Raw genomic sequence first — 18552 nt, forward strand, 5'->3', positions numbered from 1 at the left:
TAACCTGCGCGATGGCGATGAGCTGCCATTTAAACGTGCCAGGAGTAAGCACGAGGTGGAGCATGCGTTGGAAGCGCTGTCGCAGTCAGGCGGGCTGCGAGATGTAAAGGAGTGGAACATGAAGATCTCAGCGTGGAGTCGGGCCGGCGAGCATTCGCGAGCGGTCGGATGTCTGCAAGAGATGATGGATGCGGGCGTTGCGCCGAACGTGATCAGCTTCAGTGCGGCCATCTCTGCGTGCGAGAAGACAGGGCGGTGGCAGGAGGCGCTGCGGCTGTTGCAAAGGATGCAGGCTGTGCACGTGGTGCCGGACGTGATCAGCTTCAGCGCGGCCATGTCGGCGTGCGTGAAGGGCGAGGAGTGGGACAAGGCCCTCACTATTCTTCAGCGGATGCGAGAGACGCCGGGTGTCGAGCCGAACGCGTGGATCCTCGGAGTGGCGATCCTCGCATGCAAGGGGGGCGGGCGGTGGGAGCAGGCGTTGCAGCTGCTCGAAGAGCTCTGCGAGCCGGACGTGATTAGTCTGAACGTGGCGATCCTCGCGTGCAAGGGGATTGGGCGGTGGGAGCAGGCGCTGCAGCTGCTCGACGAGATATGTGAGATGGGCGAGACGCCGGGCGTGATCAGCTTCAACGCGGCCATGTCGGCGTGCGTCAACGGCGAGCAGTGGGGCAAGGCCCTCTCTCTCCTTCGGCAGATGCGAGGGACGCCGGGTGTCGAGCCGAACGTAATTAGTCTGAACGTGGCGATCCTCGCGTGCAAGGGGAGCGGGCGGTGGGAGCAGGCGCTGGAGCTGCTCGACGAGATCTGTGAGATGGGCGAGACGCCGGACGTGATCAGCTTTAGCGCGGCCATGTCGGCGTGCGTGAAGGGCGAGGAGTGGGGCAAGGCCCTCACTCTTCTTCAGCGGATGCGAGAGCCGCCGGGTGTCAAGCCGGACGTAATTAGTCTGAACGTGGCGATCCTCGCGTGCAAGGGGAGCGGGCGGTGGGAGCAGGCGCTGCAGCTGCTCGACGAGATCTGTGAGATGGGCGAGACACCGGGCGTGATCAGCTTCAACGCGGCCATGTCGGCGTGTGTCAACGGCGAGCAGTGGGACAAGGCGCTCTCTCTCCTTCAACAGATGCGAGGGACGCCGGGTGTCGAGCCGGACGTGATTAGTCTGAACGTGGCGATCCTCGCGTGCAAGGGGATTGGGCGGTGGGAGCAGGCGCTGCAGCTGCTCGACGAGATATGTGAGATGGGCGAGACGCCGGGCGTGATCAGCTTCAACGCGGCCATGTCGGCGTGCGTCAACGGCGAGCAGTGGGGCAAGGCCCTCTCTCTCCTTCGGCAGATGCGAGGGACGCCGGGTGTCGAGCCGAACGTAATTAGTCTGAACGTGGCGATCCTCGCGTGCAAGGGGAGCGGGCGGTGGGAGCAGGCGCTGGAGCTGCTCGACGAGATCTGTGAGATGGGCGAGACGCCGGACGTGATCAGCTTCAGCGCGGCCATGTCGGCGTGCGTGAAGGGCGAGGAGTGGGGCAAGGCCCTCACTCTTCTTCAGCGGATGCGAGAGCCGCCGGGTGTCAAGCCGGACGTAATTAGTCTGAACGTGGCGATCCTCGCGTGCAAGGGGAGCGGGCGGTGGGAGCAGGCGCTGCAGCTGCTCGACGAGATCTGTGAGATGGGCGAGACGCCGGGCGTGATCAGCTTCAGCGCGGCCATCTCGGCGTGCGGCCGCGGGCAAGCGTGGGACGAAGCATTGTCTCTCCTCAAGGAGATGAAAGAGCAGGGCGTTGCTCCCGACTTCATCACCCACAACGCTCTGATTGAAGCAGCACGGACCTGCTTCGAAGACGTCAAGCAGCAGGACGCTCGCGACACCATGCAGGAGCTCGAGGAGATCTTTCGAAAGGACCGAATCGACCCCATTCAGTGTTTGTGCGACGCCTATTCGGGAGTGTATCCAGCGGATGCGCCCGATGTCTCGTCCCGGGCGTCGCTACTGGCCATCTGCTCCGTCCCCAAGAGCGAGAAGCGCCTGGAGTGGCAATTTGAGAGCGTGCGCGTTCGCACAAACCCAGCGCAGCCTAACCGCTCCCAGACTAACTCCAAACTCGCTTGTCAGGTCTACCGCATGGTGAGGCGGGTGCAGCCCCTTCACGAGACGATGTCACTGCACCTTGGCGTCCGGACCGGTGACTTGACGGCGGCCCTCTCTAAGCGCAGATTCGACATCCTCTACGTGTCCGGCCACGGCGCCGACGACAAGAAGCGGGAGGGCGGGATCGTCTTTGCGGGCGCGAACAAGGCTGGCAAGCTGCACTCCCTCTCCGCGAAAGCCCTCGGGGAAAGGCTCTGCAGCAGCGGGGCGTGGCCCAAGCTGATCTACCTCGACTTTTGCGAGTCGGACGCGTTTGCGGCGGAGCTTCGACAGACCTTTGCGACGAGGGGCGCAGCCGGAAGCTGCATCGTCGCGTGGTCGACACGCGCGCTTGACAGCGCCTGCTTTCTCCTGTGCAGCGCATTCTTCACGCACTTGGCCGCGTGCGTCCCGCGAGAGCGGCAAGGCCACCCCCCCGACATCAACTTGCTTGACTTTGACCGCGCCATCGCGCAAGCGTTCGAGAAGGGCAGGCAGGCGATGGAAGAGGAGTACGAGTGCCGGGACCTCGACCCAGATCCTGGGGCGTCGCTGGCCCCTGGGTGCAAGCCGGGGGGAGGGATGCCGCGGGTGCTTTGGCCAGGTGGATGAGGTGGAGATCGAGGCTGCGTGATCCACCAGACGGTGATCCAGAGCGTGTTTGTTTACGTAGCAGCACCGAGGTCCGAGCCAGTCACGAGCCAGCCACAGGTCGACGGCCTCATGGCACGCTTTTCTTTTGCCAGTGTGCTGTGAGAGAGGCTTGTATTTTAAGAATTCTTTTGAGAGCAGTGAACGCCGGGTTTGTCTTGTATGTGCGTGTGGGGTGTGTGTCTGTACGGGACGGCGAGGGGCGGGGGCGCGCAAGTCAGAGACTCAACGTTCGTCGGCTCGTCGGGGTTGGAGGGGGGTTTCCAAGGAGGGGGGTAGTAGCGGCAGGGCGTACGGGTAGCCGTCACTTTCCTGCCTCACAACGGCGGGGCTGTCCCGGAAAGTGAGAACGCCGGGCCGCGTGACGCACAACTTTAACCTCCAGTTGTTCCAATGGAGGCGGAGACTGATGCACGAGAATTTTATGCGAAGAGAAAGAGAAGAGGGAGAGATGAGGATGCACGTCTTATGTGTGTGTGTGACAGGCGGGCAAGGGCGTGGTCACCTTCTATCATCATCATCCATGTGTGTGTAGAAGTCGAGCAAGTTCCTAGATACCCATGATCAAGTGTTTGTTTGTTTTGTGAGTGAGTTTCTTTGTACTTTGAGAGTTTCTTTTGACGAAACCACGACGACACACAGCACCACCAGTCGACTCGCATGATGGTCGCGCATCGGTTGCCTCGATGAACGGTGGAGCTATTCTCGCGTCCACCTCACACCTGGCTCCAACGTGACATGCCCATAGCTGGGGAGAGTACTAGGCCACGCATGGCATCAGAAGACACACACACACACACACACACACACACACACACACACACACACACACACACACACACACACACACACACACACACACACACACACACACACACACACACACACACACACACACACACACACACACACACACACACACACACACACACACACACACACACACACACACACACACACACACACACACACACACACACACACACACACACACACACACACGCACACACACACACGCACGCACGCACGCATCCCAAAGGATTGTGGAATAAATAAAACGCTCTGTCCCTCAAGTCGGCAGTTATGCATTGCGAAGTTCTTTGTTCGCCACGGCGCCTGGTTGTTGCACGTCATGAGTTTTCAGGTCTTTCAGGTCGCCACGGCACCAAGTGTTCGTTTGTTTTGTGAGTGAGTGAGTTTTCGTTGACGAAACCACGACAAGGCCCACTTTGCTCTTTGTGGCAAAACTTTCCGACAACCGCAACGCGACCGCCTCTTTCTGGGCCTCCGAGCTCGATCGCAACAATTTTGGCTGGCAAGTTGTCACAGGCACCTGCGTTGGTCGGCCCTTCAAATTCGGGTTCCACGGCAGCAAGGTGTGCTACGCCCTCGCCATTGCAATGGACCACTCCTCCGCAACCTTCAAGATGAACGACTGGACTGTCACAGTGCGCGGCATGCGCTCGGTCTTCCGCGCGGAGGACTATATAGCTGGACCCAAGAATCGGCTCGACATCAGCTTCACAGCGCGCGGCGGAGCTCCGTCCCGCGACAAGCCGCACGGCATCATAGGCCAGTCCTACACCACGATTGGGCGTGTGCGTAATGGAAAGATGGATGTGTACCCATGGGAAGGGAGCGTCACGACCAGCGCAATGGCCGAGGGCGCCATCGAGGGCACGGCACCAGATTATGAGATGGCCAGCGCCCACGCGACTTGCATCGGCCTCAAAAGCGTGATTGCGCGCGGGAGAGCAGCCCCAAATAATGTGTGCAAGTGTGAGAGTTGTTTGGGTGGGATAGATAAGGATCCGAGGTGAGCGGAATGTTTCAAATCTAAGATTTTAGCTCGAAAAAAAGGTTGACAAGCGGGAAGTTTTTTTGCAGCTCATCAACGTTCCCACGGCGCCTGGTTGTGTTGCACGTTCAGTCGGCGGAGTTTTCCAGGTTTCCCTCCCTTCCCCCGCGCCCCGCGCGATGCTGCGGCGCGTGTTGGCCTTTGCGCGAGCGTGCCCGGCCGCTTCGCCCCACATCCCATGCGCTGCAGCGCGCTCGTGCCTGTGCCCTCCCTGCTGCGAACGCCCCGCGCGCGGCTCGTTCCGAGGCTCGAGCGACTAGAATCTGGCGCACACCCGGATCGCGGGCAGAGCGACGGCCCAGCGCGCAACCGCGCATCGCCTCCATGCCTACTGCGCTCCCGCGCCGCCCGAAGCAAGCCCGCACCATGCGCATCCCATTTTACAGCTCTGACGCTCGCCCGCCGTCATGCGCACGCAGGAAACAAAGATGAAATGGGCAATCCTGCTCATGAGCTTGTTTGGCATGGCCCGGACAGCCCCAAATGAGATCGACGGCAAGCCCGCCGTTCTGGAGAAATGCGTAAGCACCATCCCAGGCTTCTTCCAGGGGCAGGGACTCTACAACGCCGCCGTGGCAGAGCTGAGCCGCCACCCTCACGACGACGCTCTCTTCCTGGAGATTGGCGCCTATCTCGGCCAGTCCACGTGCTACATGTCGCATCTCCTCGACAGCTTGTCCGTGAACGTGGCCTTTCACGTCATCGACTTCTGGGGTTCCGCACCAAAAGGGACCATTCCCAAGCACAATTTGCTCAACGGGATGACGCGTGCCGAGGCTTCGCTTGCAGAATGGGCACGCGAGAATCACAGGAAGTCTGTGATGCAATTCGGCAAGGGTGACTTTCAACTCACGTGGGCTCACTTTGTGCAGACCTTCGGCAAGTGGGACAACATCGCGTCCGTCACCAGAGGCTCGTCCAAGGACGTCAGTATCGTTGCCCGTTACAGCGACAAGTCCGTGGACTTTCTCTACTTGGACACGGCCCACGACAACACGACAATCACAGAGCTCGAGCTTTGGTGGCCAAAGGTGAGGCCTGGCGGTCAGATGTGCGGCGATGACTACGACAGGATACCCGTGAAAACCTCTGTCAAACGCTACTTCTCTTCAGCACAGGTCTCCCTCCCAGTGACGAAGCTGCCGCTCCGTCAGTGGTGTGTGCACAGGCCCATGCCTGATCAAAACAACTGAACTCTGCGGTGTGGTGGTGGCGGCCGCGGGGTCGCGGCTCCGGCCGCGTTTAAATCGTGCTTCGGCGGCACCGGTGGTGGAGAGAGCCTAAGATGTTCTCTCCACCTCCGGTCAGACACTTCCTGCGTCTGATAAGCCACGTGTGTTCACAGCTGCGTCTGATAAGCCATAGCGCTCGGTAGCTCAAATGTGAATTGTAAAATGTTCGGAAAGAATGTCGGTAAAAGAAGAGCCATTGTGCACTTCACGACAGCCACGCTAGCACAATGGCTCGCGGTCGCGGGCGCTGACACATACCTCATAATGTTTAAATTATGTTCCCGCTCATAAAGGGTGTGGATAGAGGGTCGACAGCGTCCTAATCTAAAATCTGAGGATTCAGGATTGAGGGCTTGCTTCAGTGAGGCCAAAGTGAGTTTATGGATGTGTGAGAACGGTGCGGGACACGAGGAGTCACGCGGACCGACTCGTCGGTGACTCTGCTGCACGCCGTTCGCCGTTTCAGAATTTTTCTCAGCGTGAGCGAGACGTGGAAGAGTGCCACCGTCGGGTAGGACGGGTCGGCCCGGAGTATCAGAGCGGCCGTCGTGCGTGGTCGCGGCGAGCAGCGCCGGCCACTCCGGCGCCGCGTCGGTAAGATGCGAGCGTGTCCACCGCCACTTCGCGGTCGCAGCGCTGTTTCGTGTTTGTCGCCCAAAACGCCGCCTATCCCTCTGGCGGGCCAAAGATCGACTCGCATGTCGATTTTGACTCGAAAGGGCACAGCGAAGAGAGAGAAGACTCCTTATCATGGATGCAGACCCAAAGTTCAGACAAACGACGCGACGGGGAAGGTGGTGACAGTTGGAGTTTTGCGCAGCGACCCGGCAGGCGTGGACCTGATGTGCAAGTACCCGGACATCGCTGCAGACCCCGGTGTGGAGCCTTGGAAGGCGGCGGATGATTGGGAGATGAAAAAGGTGTTCAGTGATCTGGGCAGGTCCAGCAGTCGCAGGCAGCGCGAGCCGCGTGGTCAGAGCTTGGCAACTGGCATCTCTCGAACCCGGCCGCGCTGACACCTTTGTTGCCAGCAAGCAGGAGGTCATGTCGCAGGGAGCTGCTCTGCCCACGCTACCAGAGTCGTCCCTCTCTTGGAACAATCTGTGGTCTATTCTCTGGGTCAAGAGGAACGCTCCCGTGCCGCTGCAGCGCGCCCCCCAGCCTGCCGCCCGGCCGCCACCACCAGTGGCAGGGCAGAGCCGGCGACACGATCGCGAGCATCTCGGCACTACGTCCAGCGCAGCCGAAGCCAACATCGTCATTCAGACACCCAGGGTATACAAAGGCAAATCAGGCGGAGGCGCGTCTTTTGGATGACGCGTGCGGCATGCTTACGTGCGTGACAACTTGGAGAAGCAAGACGCCCCAGAGGCTTCACCACATGCTAGGGGGGGGGGTCCCGACCCCCCCAGCGCCTTCACCACATGCTAGGGGGGGGGGGGGCGTGAGCAGAAGTGCGCCCCCCTCCCTGGAAGCGATGCCCGCCTGCTCTCGCCGTCCTCGCGGGAGTCGCTTAGGCGGCTCCCGTGGTGTACCTGTGTTAGTGCCAGTGCGCGCCAGTCCCGTGCCTACTCGAGTAGTTAGTGTCGTGCGAGGGAGTTTTGTTGTAAAATTCTACAAGCGACTCCCGCGAGGACGGCGAGGCACTTAGCTCCGTGCACTCGAGGGATTTTTTTTAGGTTTCTTGAATTCTTACTGAGCTCGGCTGGCACCAGGTAAGCCCTGGCGAGTAGAGGCCCCGCCCACCCAGAGAGAGAGACCTCGAGAGAGCGTGGGCAAACCCCGCAAAGTGACCCGTTTTTACCCACCCACGCCCGTGCGCGCGTATCTTAGCTAAGGTACGCGGCCACACGCGCTGGCGCGCACGGCAACCGGGACTTACACGCGCGACACGAGGGACTGCGTATCCTCGCCTGCCTCGGGGGAGAATAGCCGCCCTCACCCGCTGCCGCGCATCGAGCTCGGCGGGGCCTGATACGTGTCATTCTGTGCCGGCGCGTATCTTAGCCAAGATACGCGGCCACACGTGCAGACGCGTATAGCGGTACTCGCGCCCACACGTGCAGCCGCCTATCTTGGCCAACATAGGCGGCTGCACTCGCAGCCGCGTACCGCGTGACATACACGCCCACGCATGGGGCGCGTATGTTCCCCTAGATAGGCGCCCACACGTGTAGCCGCGTATGTGAACATCCCTCTGTGCACGTGCCAGCGCGAGTCGCCTTCGCCGACGGGCCGTTTCACGCGCTCACGCCCGCCTATGTTGGCCAAGATAGGCGGCTGCACGTGTGGGCGCGAGTACCGCTATACGCGTCTGCACGTGTGGCCGCGTATCTTGGCTAAGATACGCGCCGGCACAGAATGACACGTATCAGCCCCGCGCCGAGCTCGATGCGCGGCAGCGGGTGAGGGCGGCTATTCTCCCCCGAGGCAGGCGAGGATACGCAGTCCCTCGTGTCGCACGTGTAAGTCCCGGTTGCCGTGCGCGCCAGCGCGTGTGGCCGCGTACCTTAGCTAAGATACGCGCGCACGGGCGTGGGTGGGTAAAAACGGGTCACTTTGCGGGGTTTGCCGAGAGGGTGCCGAGCCTCACTCGAGTAAGCCGGCATGAGCGTGCCTCGGGCAGCTACTTTCCTAACCTGCCTGCTCGCGACTGCGGGCGGGGTACAACCGAAGAGCGGCCGGTACACGGCGGCGCGAATCGACGGCGGCAGCGAGAGCGTGCTAGTCCGGCCGGGCAAGCTGTTGCCGGCGGTGGAGAGGGCGTCGAGCGGTGTCCTGGCAGTCTCCGATCAAGTCGTGGCAGCAGCGGAGCGAGGCGACGAGGTGGAGGTGCTGGCGTGGCTCGACGGCGGCGGGCGGGCCGATGCAACGTACGAGAGAGGTGGGGTGAGCGGCCTCACGCTGCTGATGCTCGCCGCCGCCCAAGGTCACGAGCGGGTGGTCGAGCTGATGCTGCAGCACGGCGCGGAGCTCAACCTGCAGAGCAGCAACGGCTACACCGCGCTGATGTACGCTGCCGGCAACGGCCGCGAGCGGGTGGTCGAGCTGCTGCTGCGGCACGGCGCGGAGCTCAACCCGCAGAACAGCGACGGCGGTACCGCGCTGATGGCCGCCGCCTACAGCGGCCACGAGCGGGTGGTCGACTTGCTGATTCAGCGCGGCGCGGAGGTCGACCTGCAGAGCAGCGACGGCTACACTGCGCTGACGCTCGCCGCCGAGAACGGCCACGAGCGGGTGGTCGAGCTGCTCATGCAGCACGGGGCGAAGGTCAACCTGCAGGACAGCGGCGGCAGCACCGCGCTGATGGGCGCCGCCAGCCACGGCCAAGAGCGGGTGGTCGAGCTGCTCATGCAGCGAGGAGCAGAGAATAACCTGCAGAGCAGCAACGGCGACACCGCGCTGATGCGCGCCGCCATCAACGGCCACGAGTGGGTGGTCGAGCTGCTGCTGCAGCGCGGCGCTGAGGTCGACCTGCAGGAGAGCAATGGCGGCACCGCGCTGATGCTTGCCGCCATCGGCGGCCACGAGCGGGTGGTCGAGCTGCTACTTCAGCGCGGCGCGGAGGTCGACCTGCAGAACAGCGACGGCTTCACCGCGCTGAAGCTCGCTGCTAAGTACGGCCACGAGCGGGTGGTCGAGCTGCTGCTGCGGCGCGGGGAGTTGCCAATGGCATTCCACTGGACGATTGTGCTTAATGCTGGCCCGACCCTGGCATACCTGGCGATTACGGCCCTGGTGGTTTACGCCTTCAGCTTTCTATGGCGATTGTTCTCCGAGCAAGGTCGGAGGGGGCGCCCGCACCGGCTGCGTCGAACGGCGCGAGAGCGCGCCATGGCCTTGCTGCTTTCCGACATGGCCGCGCTCTCTTATTTGTTCTTCCGCGCTCACTTGTTGTTTGCTTTCATCCCCTTTGTAGTCTGGGGGTGGGCCAATACCTTGCTTTGGACTTTGGTGGGTGTTGTTCGGCCCTTGGATGCGAGAGCAGCGGAACCGGCACGAGGCGAGCGAGGGCGGCCACGAAGGCGTGGGGGGGGTGCGGAGGCAGACGCTGAGGCGGAGGCGGCGCGAGAGTGCGCCCGACTTGAGGAGAGAGCGAGGCAGGAGAGGGCGAGGCAGGAGCAGCGAGAGGCGCGGCGAGCGGAGGCGGAGGCGGTCAAAGTGGCCAAGGACGCGAGGCGGCGAGAGGCGGAGCGCCGGGCGGCGGCGGCGGCGAAGGCGGCGGCGGCCGAGAGGGCGGCTGAGAGGGAGACGCTCGAGCGGGAGCGGGCCGCGGAGGCGGAGCGCGCGAGAGAAACGGCGGAGAGAGAGGCACGGGCGGCGGCAGCGGCAGCGGCAGAGGCAGAGGCGCAAAGTGCACGGGATCAGGCCGAGAGGGAGGCGTTTGAACAGGAGCAGGCAACAGCAGTGGCAGCGGCGGCGGCTGAGGCAGCGGCAGAGGCAGCGGCTGTAGCAGAGGCAGCTGCGGAGCGCGGGAGGGGGGAGGCCAACGCGATCGAGCGAGAGCGGGCCGCCGCTGCCGCGGCGGCGGCGGCGGCGGTGGACCCGACGGTGGCGACGAGGATCGCGGAGCAGCTTGGCACGGAGGAGAGTGTGGCCGAGTTGATAAAACGAGCAAACGAGACGCTCGAGATCGAGCCGCAGGGCACACTTCAGGAGCAAGCGGAGGCGGTCCTGTCCGCGCTCGTGGGAGCGAGCCACCCCTACGATGCAGGGCAGGCTGCCGGCGGTGATGAAGACACGGTCGCACCTCTCGCGAGCGTCTCTCTGGCGGACGCCAACTTCGACACCGGCAGACCGACCGTCCCCGAGTCGACCCTCGGCGGTGAGACCACGTGCTCTGTGTGCTTTACCAACCCGAAATCGCACGTCGCGGCTCCCTGCGGCCACCAGTGCGCGTGCGGCCCCTGCTCCGCCAGGATGGAGTCGTGCCCCATCTGCCGCGCGCCCGTGCTGATGTGGATGCAGCTCCGCGTTGCCTGAGCGCCGCCGCGGAGACCGGAGTGCTGAGTGAGGCGGGGAGAACCAACTCTCGCGGCAATATTAGGAGTAGCAAGTACAGTCACATTCTAGGATCCTAGGAGGGAGTTGTTCGCGTGGTCCCAGGCGCGGGGCAATAACATAGGTACTCTAGCTGTGAACAATCGAACAGTGCACAGCGCCCTGCCACGTGCCAGGAGCCAGCTCTCTGAAATGTGAAATTTGCGATCTGAAACGACTAACCGCCGGTGCGTCACCGGTATAGGCCTACAGTAGGGTTAAGTATTTCTTATGGTTGTCTTTTACGGCTCATCAAAATCCGGTTTAATTATTTTGGGATTGGGCGCCTGCTTGCTTCCCCACCCCTCCGTGCTCTGAAAGTCGCGAGAGGAGCACTGCCGCAACAATACTGGGTTAGGTTAGGTTAGGTTAGGTAGGAAGGTGAAGAACAGCCAGGCTCGAACTGGACACCAGCGCGGTATGGGTGGACGCTAGACAGATGATGACGACACGCATGAGCGACACACAGACACAAACAGGCTCACAACGAAGTTCTCTGGTAGGACGGGAACGATATGGTAGTAGGGAGTAGAAGAAAGCAAAGAGGAGCCCTGCGCACGCACGACTCCGCAGGAGAAGCCCCTCCCCAGACAAATGAGAAAAAGTCTGGAACGCAAACGGCGGAAACGGTTAATTCGGAAACGCAGCAGAGTCACCGACGAGTCGGTCCGCGTGACTCCTCGTGTCCCGTACCGTTCTCACACATCCATAAGCTCACTTTGGCCTCACTGAAGCGATGCCTCAATCCTGAATCCTCAGATTTTAGATTAGGACGCTGTCGACCCTCTATTCTAACCCGGACTACAAGATCAATCTCTTCTGCCCGGGCAGAAGATCTACCGAGGATGGAATGGTCCCCGCGTCGTCTCCACGACGAGGCGGCCCTCCCTGGTGTTCCTCCGATCAATTGTCACTTCTCGTATCTTTCTGCATGAGCCTTGCCACCGGGCAAGGGCTCTACTGCTTTCGCTAGTGTGTATACTGTGCGGCTGCCACAGCTGTGACAGCGATGGGCTCGCCCTCACTGGCCCTCAGTCACTTGTGCTGCGGCTTGTGTGAGCGACACTGCTCGGCGACTGCCGGCACACTGTGAGACCGTGGGTGTGAGGTAAAACCACGCTACCAGCGCTTGGTCACATCGGCCCCGAGGTCAGATCCATCTACTCTGTTGATGACAAGACTTGTCTACTGGCTGGAGCCGAGCAGGAGGGCCCAGCGCACAACCCCTGGTCAACTCAGGGTCCACACCCCCAGGTATACTCGTGCAACAACCCCCAGGGCCAGGCCCCAGCGGGCGAGCGCGGGGCCGTCGCCAATCGGCTGCGTGGATGTGGTGATTATTTGCTGTGTGAGAGCGCTGCGTTCGTGTTATCAGGACACGGCGCGCGTGCACAAGTAACAGATGCACACAGTCACCTCACTGTCGTGTCACGCTCCTCTTTCCGGCGCCCCACACATCCTCTGCGCACATCCCATGTGCCATGAGACCCCAAGCAACACCCTACTGCCCCCCCCTGCAAATGCCTCCCCTCGCTCTCGCCTACGCCCGCCCGTCATGCACATCGCGCGCTTCAATAGCCCATGTCGCCGCCGAGCACGACGTCGCCGCCGAGCACCGCCTCGTAGCCCATCTGCTCGTTGATGGAGTTTGGCACGACAGCGGCAGTCATCGGGAACTCGACGGGGGCGGTGTTGACGACGCGGACGACGTTGCCCGAGCCGGGCGTCTCGAGGATGCAGAAGAAGGGCCGGTCGAGGCCGTCCTCCGCGTACAGCTCGATCACCTGCTTGTTGTTGTTCGGGCCCTGCAGCAGCTCGATCCGCGCGTTGAGCGGCCGCCCGTCCGTCTTGAGCAGGACCTGGACGCTGTCGACGGTGGGGTCGAAGGGGTAGGTGCGGAGGGCGCCGCCCTGGATGGTCATGCGCGTCGAGAGGCACTCGGCCGACGGCGCGTCGACGTCCTCGGCGACGACGTTGGCGGCGAAGGGAAACTCGATCTGGCCGATGTTGCGGATGGCAATCGTGTTTGGGCCGCGGGGCGTCTCGACGACGGCGCTGAAGGGGCGGAGCTGGCCGTTCTCGACGTACACGCGCATCTTGCACGGCGTGTTGTCCGGCCCCTGCCACAGCTCGATGTCCGCGTCCAGCGGGCGGCCCTCAGTGCTGAGCACCACCTGCACCTGCTCGACCGACGGCGAGCGGTACGACCAGGTGCGGAGCGAGCCGCCCTGGACGAGGATGGAGGAGTCCGTCGCGGGGCCGGCCATGCCGCGGCGGCTCGAGGCCACGGACTCGCCATACGCTGCGGAGGGGCGGCGGGAGAGGGCGGGTGAGCCGAGGACCTTGATTCACGCTGAAACGGCGCGTTGCGGGTCGTGGCGCACCGGTGGGCGCGACGGCTCCGTATGCCTGCATGGAGACGGCGGCGCGCGACGCCGGGGCCGCAGCCAGGGGCGCGTTGAGCGACAGCGACAGCGGGAGGGCGGAGAGGGCGAGAGCCATGGTGGGATCCGGTCGGCGTGGATGCCTTTTGGCGATTAGACGGGCGAGAAGCCTTTGGAACACACGATTCATCAAGACACGCGAAGAAAAAAAGGGACCCGGTCGCCTACCCTCTCGGGTGCCGCCTCGTTCAACTCGCCGAGGTCCGCGGCCCGCATCGACGCCAAGTCCTCGTGCGATTCTCATTTCTAATCCAAAGTGTCCAAATGATCGCCTTCGACAGGAGAGGGTTTTTGCAGGGATCTACACTTGCTTACACTCTCTCTCTCTCTCTCTCTCTCTCTCTCTCTCTCTCTTACACTTGGTTCTACACTTGAAAAAGTGTAGAAGAGCCCGAAATGCCGGTGGACTCGACAGATAAGCACCGAAAGTGTAGGTCCGACTTACACTTAAAGGATGAAGGAACTGGCCTTCGCCAGACAGAGAACTATTGAGCGCCTCGGCGAGACGGTTCCGGACATCCCGATTGCGAGCGCAGTGGACTTCATCTTGCCGGTCAACTGCCGGCGGTCGACAACTGCCGTTCGAGCAGCGTCGGAGAGAGATTTTTAGCAATACCAAACAACTCTAACACTCACACGTAATTTGGGGCCTGGAGCCCTGTTCACGCGCGCGCGAGACGTGCAGACAGGGTTGCCAGGTGAGAGCGTCGGCGACCGCCGTCAAGATGAACTCCTCTCAAGTTGAGCCGCGGCATGCCGCCCCGCCTGCGGCGTGCCGCCCCGCATGCCGCGGCTCAACTTGAGAGGAGTTCATCTTGACGGCGGTCGCCGACGCTGTTCGAACGGCAGTTGTCGACCGCCGGCAGTTGACCGGCAAGATGAAGTCCACTGCGCTCGCAAAAAATACCACCGGAACCGTCTTGCCAAGGCGCACAATACTCGCATAATGTGGGTAAACGAAAGTACCGTATTCGGTACTATCAAGAAAGACACCGAAAAAAGTCGCCGCTGCAGTCCACGACGAGCCAGCCTGCTGCCGGCTCGCACGGCAGCCTCTTCCTATGGACCAGCCTCGACTTCCATACAGTCAACATTTTGTCGCTGCGTGCTCGTGGCGAGCTGTGGCGGCGGTTGAAGTTGGCCCAGATTCGACGACGAGCGCCGGACGATAGTAGTGTCTCTGTTCGCCCTGTGCATGTCAGGCCAGGCTGCAGCAGGGCACTACCAACGTGCTGCCCTGTTGCAGCCTGACTTTGCCCACTGTGCACAGTCGCCAGAGCACCACCACCGCCCGGCATCGTGTCACGGCGAGCTCCTTCTGCGCCCGCTCGCGAGGCTCTCGCGCTGGCACACTTTGGCCATCTGCTGCTCGCGTTCGGCGAGCTCTTCTCCGCACTCCTGCCACGGTGCCGTCACCACACACCTTCTGGCTGGCCTGAGCCGCGCGGGGTCGCCGGCGGGGGCAACGCGTCGACCTCTCTCTCTGGTGCACCACGGGCCGCAACGGCCTGCTAGCAGCGTGCGCGAGGAGGCAGTGTGCCGGCACAGTCGAGCCGGAGCATCGGGTTCTTGATGCTTCTGGGGTCAAGTTTGACCTTATGCGGCCTAATATGCAACAATAATGCGATGCTATCTCCCGGCTTTTTGAGATATGATCCCTGAAAGTCGAATTTTCGTTTACTGGTGACCATAGACCATAGTACCGTCTGTCCGGTTTGCGTTTCTTCAAACCAATACACTTTAAAGTCTCGACAATCACTAAGCTGCTTATGTGGCACCGCAGAGGCTCCCTTGGGGATGCCTGAGGCCACCCCAACCACTCACTAAGCCGTACGTAGACGAATCTGGCGCTACTTTTTTCGTTTACCCACATTATGCGAGTAGTCCTCAGTCTGGCAAAGGCCAGTTTCTTCATCCCGGGGCGCCATGAAATAAATGGCGACTGGCAGAGGCTTGTCAGCGCAACTGGATTTCACCAAAATCCAGGGCAAAGTGTGGGAGGAAGTGTTGAGAGCAAAAGTGTAAGTCCAAGTGTGGAACGCTGCAAAAAACCCCCAAAACAAACAGCGTTGACCGCACGGCCTACTCGCCCAACTACTCGCTCTCTTTTATGTCCCACCATGCAGAGCGCATCTCTCTCTCTGTTGTGCGAGGCGTGAACCGCGCCATTCGCTCTCACCTGGCAACCCTGTCTGCACGTCTCGCGCGCGCGTGAACAGGGCTCCAGGCCCCAAATTACGTGTGAGTGTTAGAGTTGTTTGGTATTGAGGTATTGCTAAAAACATCCCAGTTTGCCGTGCTGTGTCTTTTGCTGTCTGCTCCGCCGCCTTTGCTGCTCCTCGTTTGCCTGTGTGCATGACGGCCGCCCGCCTGCTGCGCTCGTGCGTTGGCACCCTCGTAACCTTCGTGCTCGCGCCAGTATTCTGTTTGATTCTGCTTCCATTCTACGTCCTCGTATTCTCGCCGTGGATCGCGCTCGGCCTCTGCAGCTCCGACGCTGCTGTCGGCGTGCCTCCCGCCCTCCTCGCCTGGCGTCGCCTTCCATACCTGATTCCGATGGTGCTCTTCGTCGACCTGCCGATCGCCATCTTTTTCCTAGCGACAGGGATGATCGAGGGTCTCTTCCTACGGAACTCCCTCACCCTCGCCGTCTACAGCCTCTTCCGACGCGCCTCACAGCTCCCGAACCGCGAGCCGACGCTCCCCGACGCCGAGGCCGGTCTTCGCGCTCGCGAGCGGCCGCGCTCAAACACCATCGACGGAGCCCGCTACCACGGGCACGACTCCATCTGGGCTGCCCTCGAGGGCGACGGCGACAAGGTCCAGCCAGGCGACGTGAGGCTGGTCAGTCTGAACTGGCTCATGGAGCTGGCAGAGCGGGGCGACGTGCTGCCGCGGCGGCAGGACCTGCCAGAGGAGGCCTTCTTAAGCTCTGCTCAGCTGAGGCGGATCGAGCAAGGCGCCAGGCGCGGCTTTGACCTCGCCAGCATGGAGGAGGCCTTGGAGCGCTTCACCAAGGAGCCCACCCTCTCATCCACTCTCGGCTGGCTCGCGAGCTTTTTCGGCCGCAAGCGCAACCCCGACGGGCTGCTCCCGATCATCTCCGTCTCCTACTGCTGGCTCGAGGCGGCGCATCCAGATCGGGAGGGCCGCCAGCTCCAGCTGCTCTGCCGCAAGCTGCGGGGCCTCTACGGCGGGCGCGGCCTGCTCGGCGCGTGCCGCGACTACGGCTTCTCGGACATGGTGAGCTGCCTCCCGCGCCTTTCCCCCCGCGGCTCTCTTCCTCACCGTCACTCCTTTCTGGCTCGCGCAGGGCGTGTTCCTCGACTGGTCCTCGGGCTACCAGAAGGACCCGGCGCTGTGGCGGGAGTGGATGTCAGCGGCGGTGGAGGCAGCAGCAGTGAAGATACAGGCAGCCTATCGCGCCTGTCTCTCGCGTAGAGAGAGTCAGGAGATGGGGCGTCAGTACGAGGCGATGCCGGAAGGGGCGCTGTACGTGAGCAGCGATTCCGCACTCGCACGAATGGCCGGTGGCGAGCGGATGGTCGCCGAGCGGCGCGCGTATGAGGCTAGCCGGTCGGTCGAGCAGAAGGCCGCTTTCGGTCGCATGCTGGAAAACACGATGGTGAGCACGCGCCAGCCCCTTTCCCAGCCCGATAGCGCCACAATATGCACCGCTCTCACGCACGTTGGCTTTACATCCCGCGTTAGGACCTCTGGTACGCGCACGCCTCGGTCACGGTTGTGCTGCTCACGCAGCTGCCGGACGAGCTGCCCGCCGGCTTTGACCGGAGCCGGACCTACGACACTCGCGGCTGGACGACATTCGAGCGGTGCTCCGCAGAGCTGGGCGCAAAGCCCGCCTCGCTGGGCTTCGCCAAGTGGAAGCTCGTCATCGACGTCGCTAGCGACGACGGCGGCGCTCAGCGGCGGCTCCCCGCGACTCCGGAGCGCATGGCGACGCTGCTCGCCGCTTGCCGCTTCACCAACGGCGCGGACTCGGCGGCCGTGCAGGCGCTCTACGAAAAGACGGCGAAAGCAGTGCTGGGCACGGTCGAGAAGCTCTACTACAACGGGCTGCCGCTCGTGCGTGGCGACGCGTGGACTAGCCCGGCGCTGCTGGCGGAGGCGCTGAACCATTGCGAGAGCCTCCGGTCCCTCGTCCTACTTGGGACACGCCTCGACGACGAGGGCGTGGCGGAGCTTGCGGCGGGCCTCGAGGACGGCGCGCTCCCGGCGCTTGAGACTCTCTTCCTTAATGCAAGCCGCTTCGGCGCGCGCGGCGTCGGCGCGCTCTGCGGCGTGTTCCATCGCGGCGTGGCGCCGACGCTGCAGACGCTCGACGTCGGTCAGACGCCTATTGGCGACGAGGGAGCAGTGGCGATAGCTGCGGCGCTGTCGACGGGGAAGCCGTCGCATGGGTTGAAATTGGACATGTGCGACGTGGGCGACGAGGGCGCGATGGCGCTCGCGGCTGCCCTCCCGGCCGCGGGTCAGGGATGTCGCGTGAACGCCATGTTCAATCGAATCGGCCTCGCGGGCCAGGCGGCACTGCTAGACGCACTCGAGGCAAAGCACGGGCCGCAGCCGGGGCATGGCATAGCGGTGCAGCAGATGAACTTGCTTCCCTGGTCGTGCCCGCTCATTCGCGCTTTTGGGCGAGGCTTTCGCCGTGTGCTCGAGAGCGGCCGAGTCACCATATACGGATGAGAGCCATATACGGCTCTAAGTAAGGCACACCTTTATGATTCGGAATGCTTTCAGTAAGGTACTATCCGGGCACGTATCTTAGGGCTCGAGACGCAGGCAGAGAGAGTGGTAATTTCACACGTGTGTCGTGAGACTCGTGTGTGTGTGCGTCACGGTGTGAAACTCTCTACTCTGGGTGCGACTGTCTCTGCGCGTCTGCGTACTGCGAGAGTGGAGAGACAACCATGTGAAAACGAAAATACTTATTGAAAAAAAGCACAGGTGGATTGAGGGTAATTGAGCAAAGTGCGCTCGCAGGCTGGGAAGACAAAAGGGTACCAGGGTACGGTGTGGACCAGGGTGAGTTGACCAGGGGTTGTGCGCCGGGCCCTCCTGCTCGGCTCCAGCCAGTAGACAAGTCTTGTCACTAACAGAGTAGAAGGACCTGACCTCGGGGCCGATGTGACCAAGCGCTGGTAGCGTGGTTTTACCTCACACCCATGGTCTCACAGT

The 18552-nt window shown here is 62.3% G+C and overlaps 5 protein-coding genes across 5 annotated transcripts; 4 read left to right on the forward strand and 1 right to left on the reverse strand.

Moving 5' to 3' along the window:
* Nucleotides 1–100: 100 nt before the first annotated feature.
* EMIHUDRAFT_51489 (hypothetical protein) lies at nucleotides 101–1651 on the forward strand (the record flags this gene model as incomplete). The annotated part of the gene is made up of 1 exon (XM_005758780.1): nucleotides 101–1651. A coding segment is annotated over one exon (1551 nt), but the record flags the coding sequence as incomplete, so codon positions are not given.
* A 1785-nt stretch (nucleotides 1652–3436) lies between these two features.
* Nucleotides 3437–5827, forward strand: EMIHUDRAFT_219303 (hypothetical protein; the record flags this gene model as incomplete). Its single annotated transcript, XM_005758781.1, has 3 exons — nucleotides 3437–3453; nucleotides 3999–4512; nucleotides 5054–5827. 3 exons carry the CDS (start codon nucleotides 3437–3439, stop codon nucleotides 5825–5827), a joined length of 1305 nt encoding a protein of 434 aa, XP_005758838.1.
* Nucleotides 5828–9700: 3873 nt separating this feature from the next.
* Nucleotides 9701–10849, forward strand: EMIHUDRAFT_219306 (hypothetical protein; the record flags this gene model as incomplete). Its single annotated transcript, XM_005758782.1, has 2 exons — nucleotides 9701–9781; nucleotides 10454–10849. 2 exons carry the CDS (start codon nucleotides 9701–9703, stop codon nucleotides 10847–10849), a joined length of 477 nt encoding a protein of 158 aa, XP_005758839.1.
* A 1381-nt stretch (nucleotides 10850–12230) lies between these two features.
* On the reverse strand, nucleotides 12231–13439 carry EMIHUDRAFT_438736 (hypothetical protein). The gene is made up of 2 exons (XM_005758783.1): nucleotides 13291–13439; nucleotides 12231–13208 (listed from the first exon to the last, which is right to left on the reverse strand). Exons 1-2 carry the CDS (start codon nucleotides 13406–13408, stop codon nucleotides 12478–12480), a joined length of 849 nt encoding a protein of 282 aa, XP_005758840.1. The 5' UTR covers nucleotides 13409–13439; the 3' UTR covers nucleotides 12231–12477.
* Nucleotides 13440–15705: 2266 nt separating this feature from the next.
* EMIHUDRAFT_219308 (hypothetical protein) lies at nucleotides 15706–18060 on the forward strand (the record flags this gene model as incomplete). Its single annotated transcript, XM_005758784.1, has 4 exons — nucleotides 15706–16593; nucleotides 16664–16735; nucleotides 16817–16975; nucleotides 17062–18060. The coding sequence occupies 4 exons, from the start codon at nucleotides 15706–15708 to the stop codon at nucleotides 18058–18060; spliced, it is 2118 nt and encodes a 705-aa protein (XP_005758841.1).
* Between the last annotated feature and the right edge of the window lie 492 nt (nucleotides 18061–18552).

The sequence above is a fragment of the Emiliania huxleyi genome, assembly GCF_000372725.1.
Source record: "Emiliania huxleyi CCMP1516 unplaced genomic scaffold EMIHUscaffold_84, whole genome shotgun sequence".
In the NCBI taxonomy this organism is placed as follows: domain Eukaryota; phylum Haptophyta; order Isochrysidales; family Noelaerhabdaceae; genus Emiliania; species Emiliania huxleyi.

Bases quoted from the DNA above. Each gene is read 5' to 3' on its own strand.
- EMIHUDRAFT_438736 (XM_005758783.1), bottom strand. From the start codon at position 13,408: ATGGCTCTCGCCCTCTCCGCCCTCCCGCTGTCGCTGTCGCTCAACGCG. The intron at 13,209-13,290 runs GTGCGCCACGAC...GCCCCTCCGCAG, and splicing joins CGGAGCCGTCGCGCCCACCG to CGTATGGCGAGTCCGTGGCC.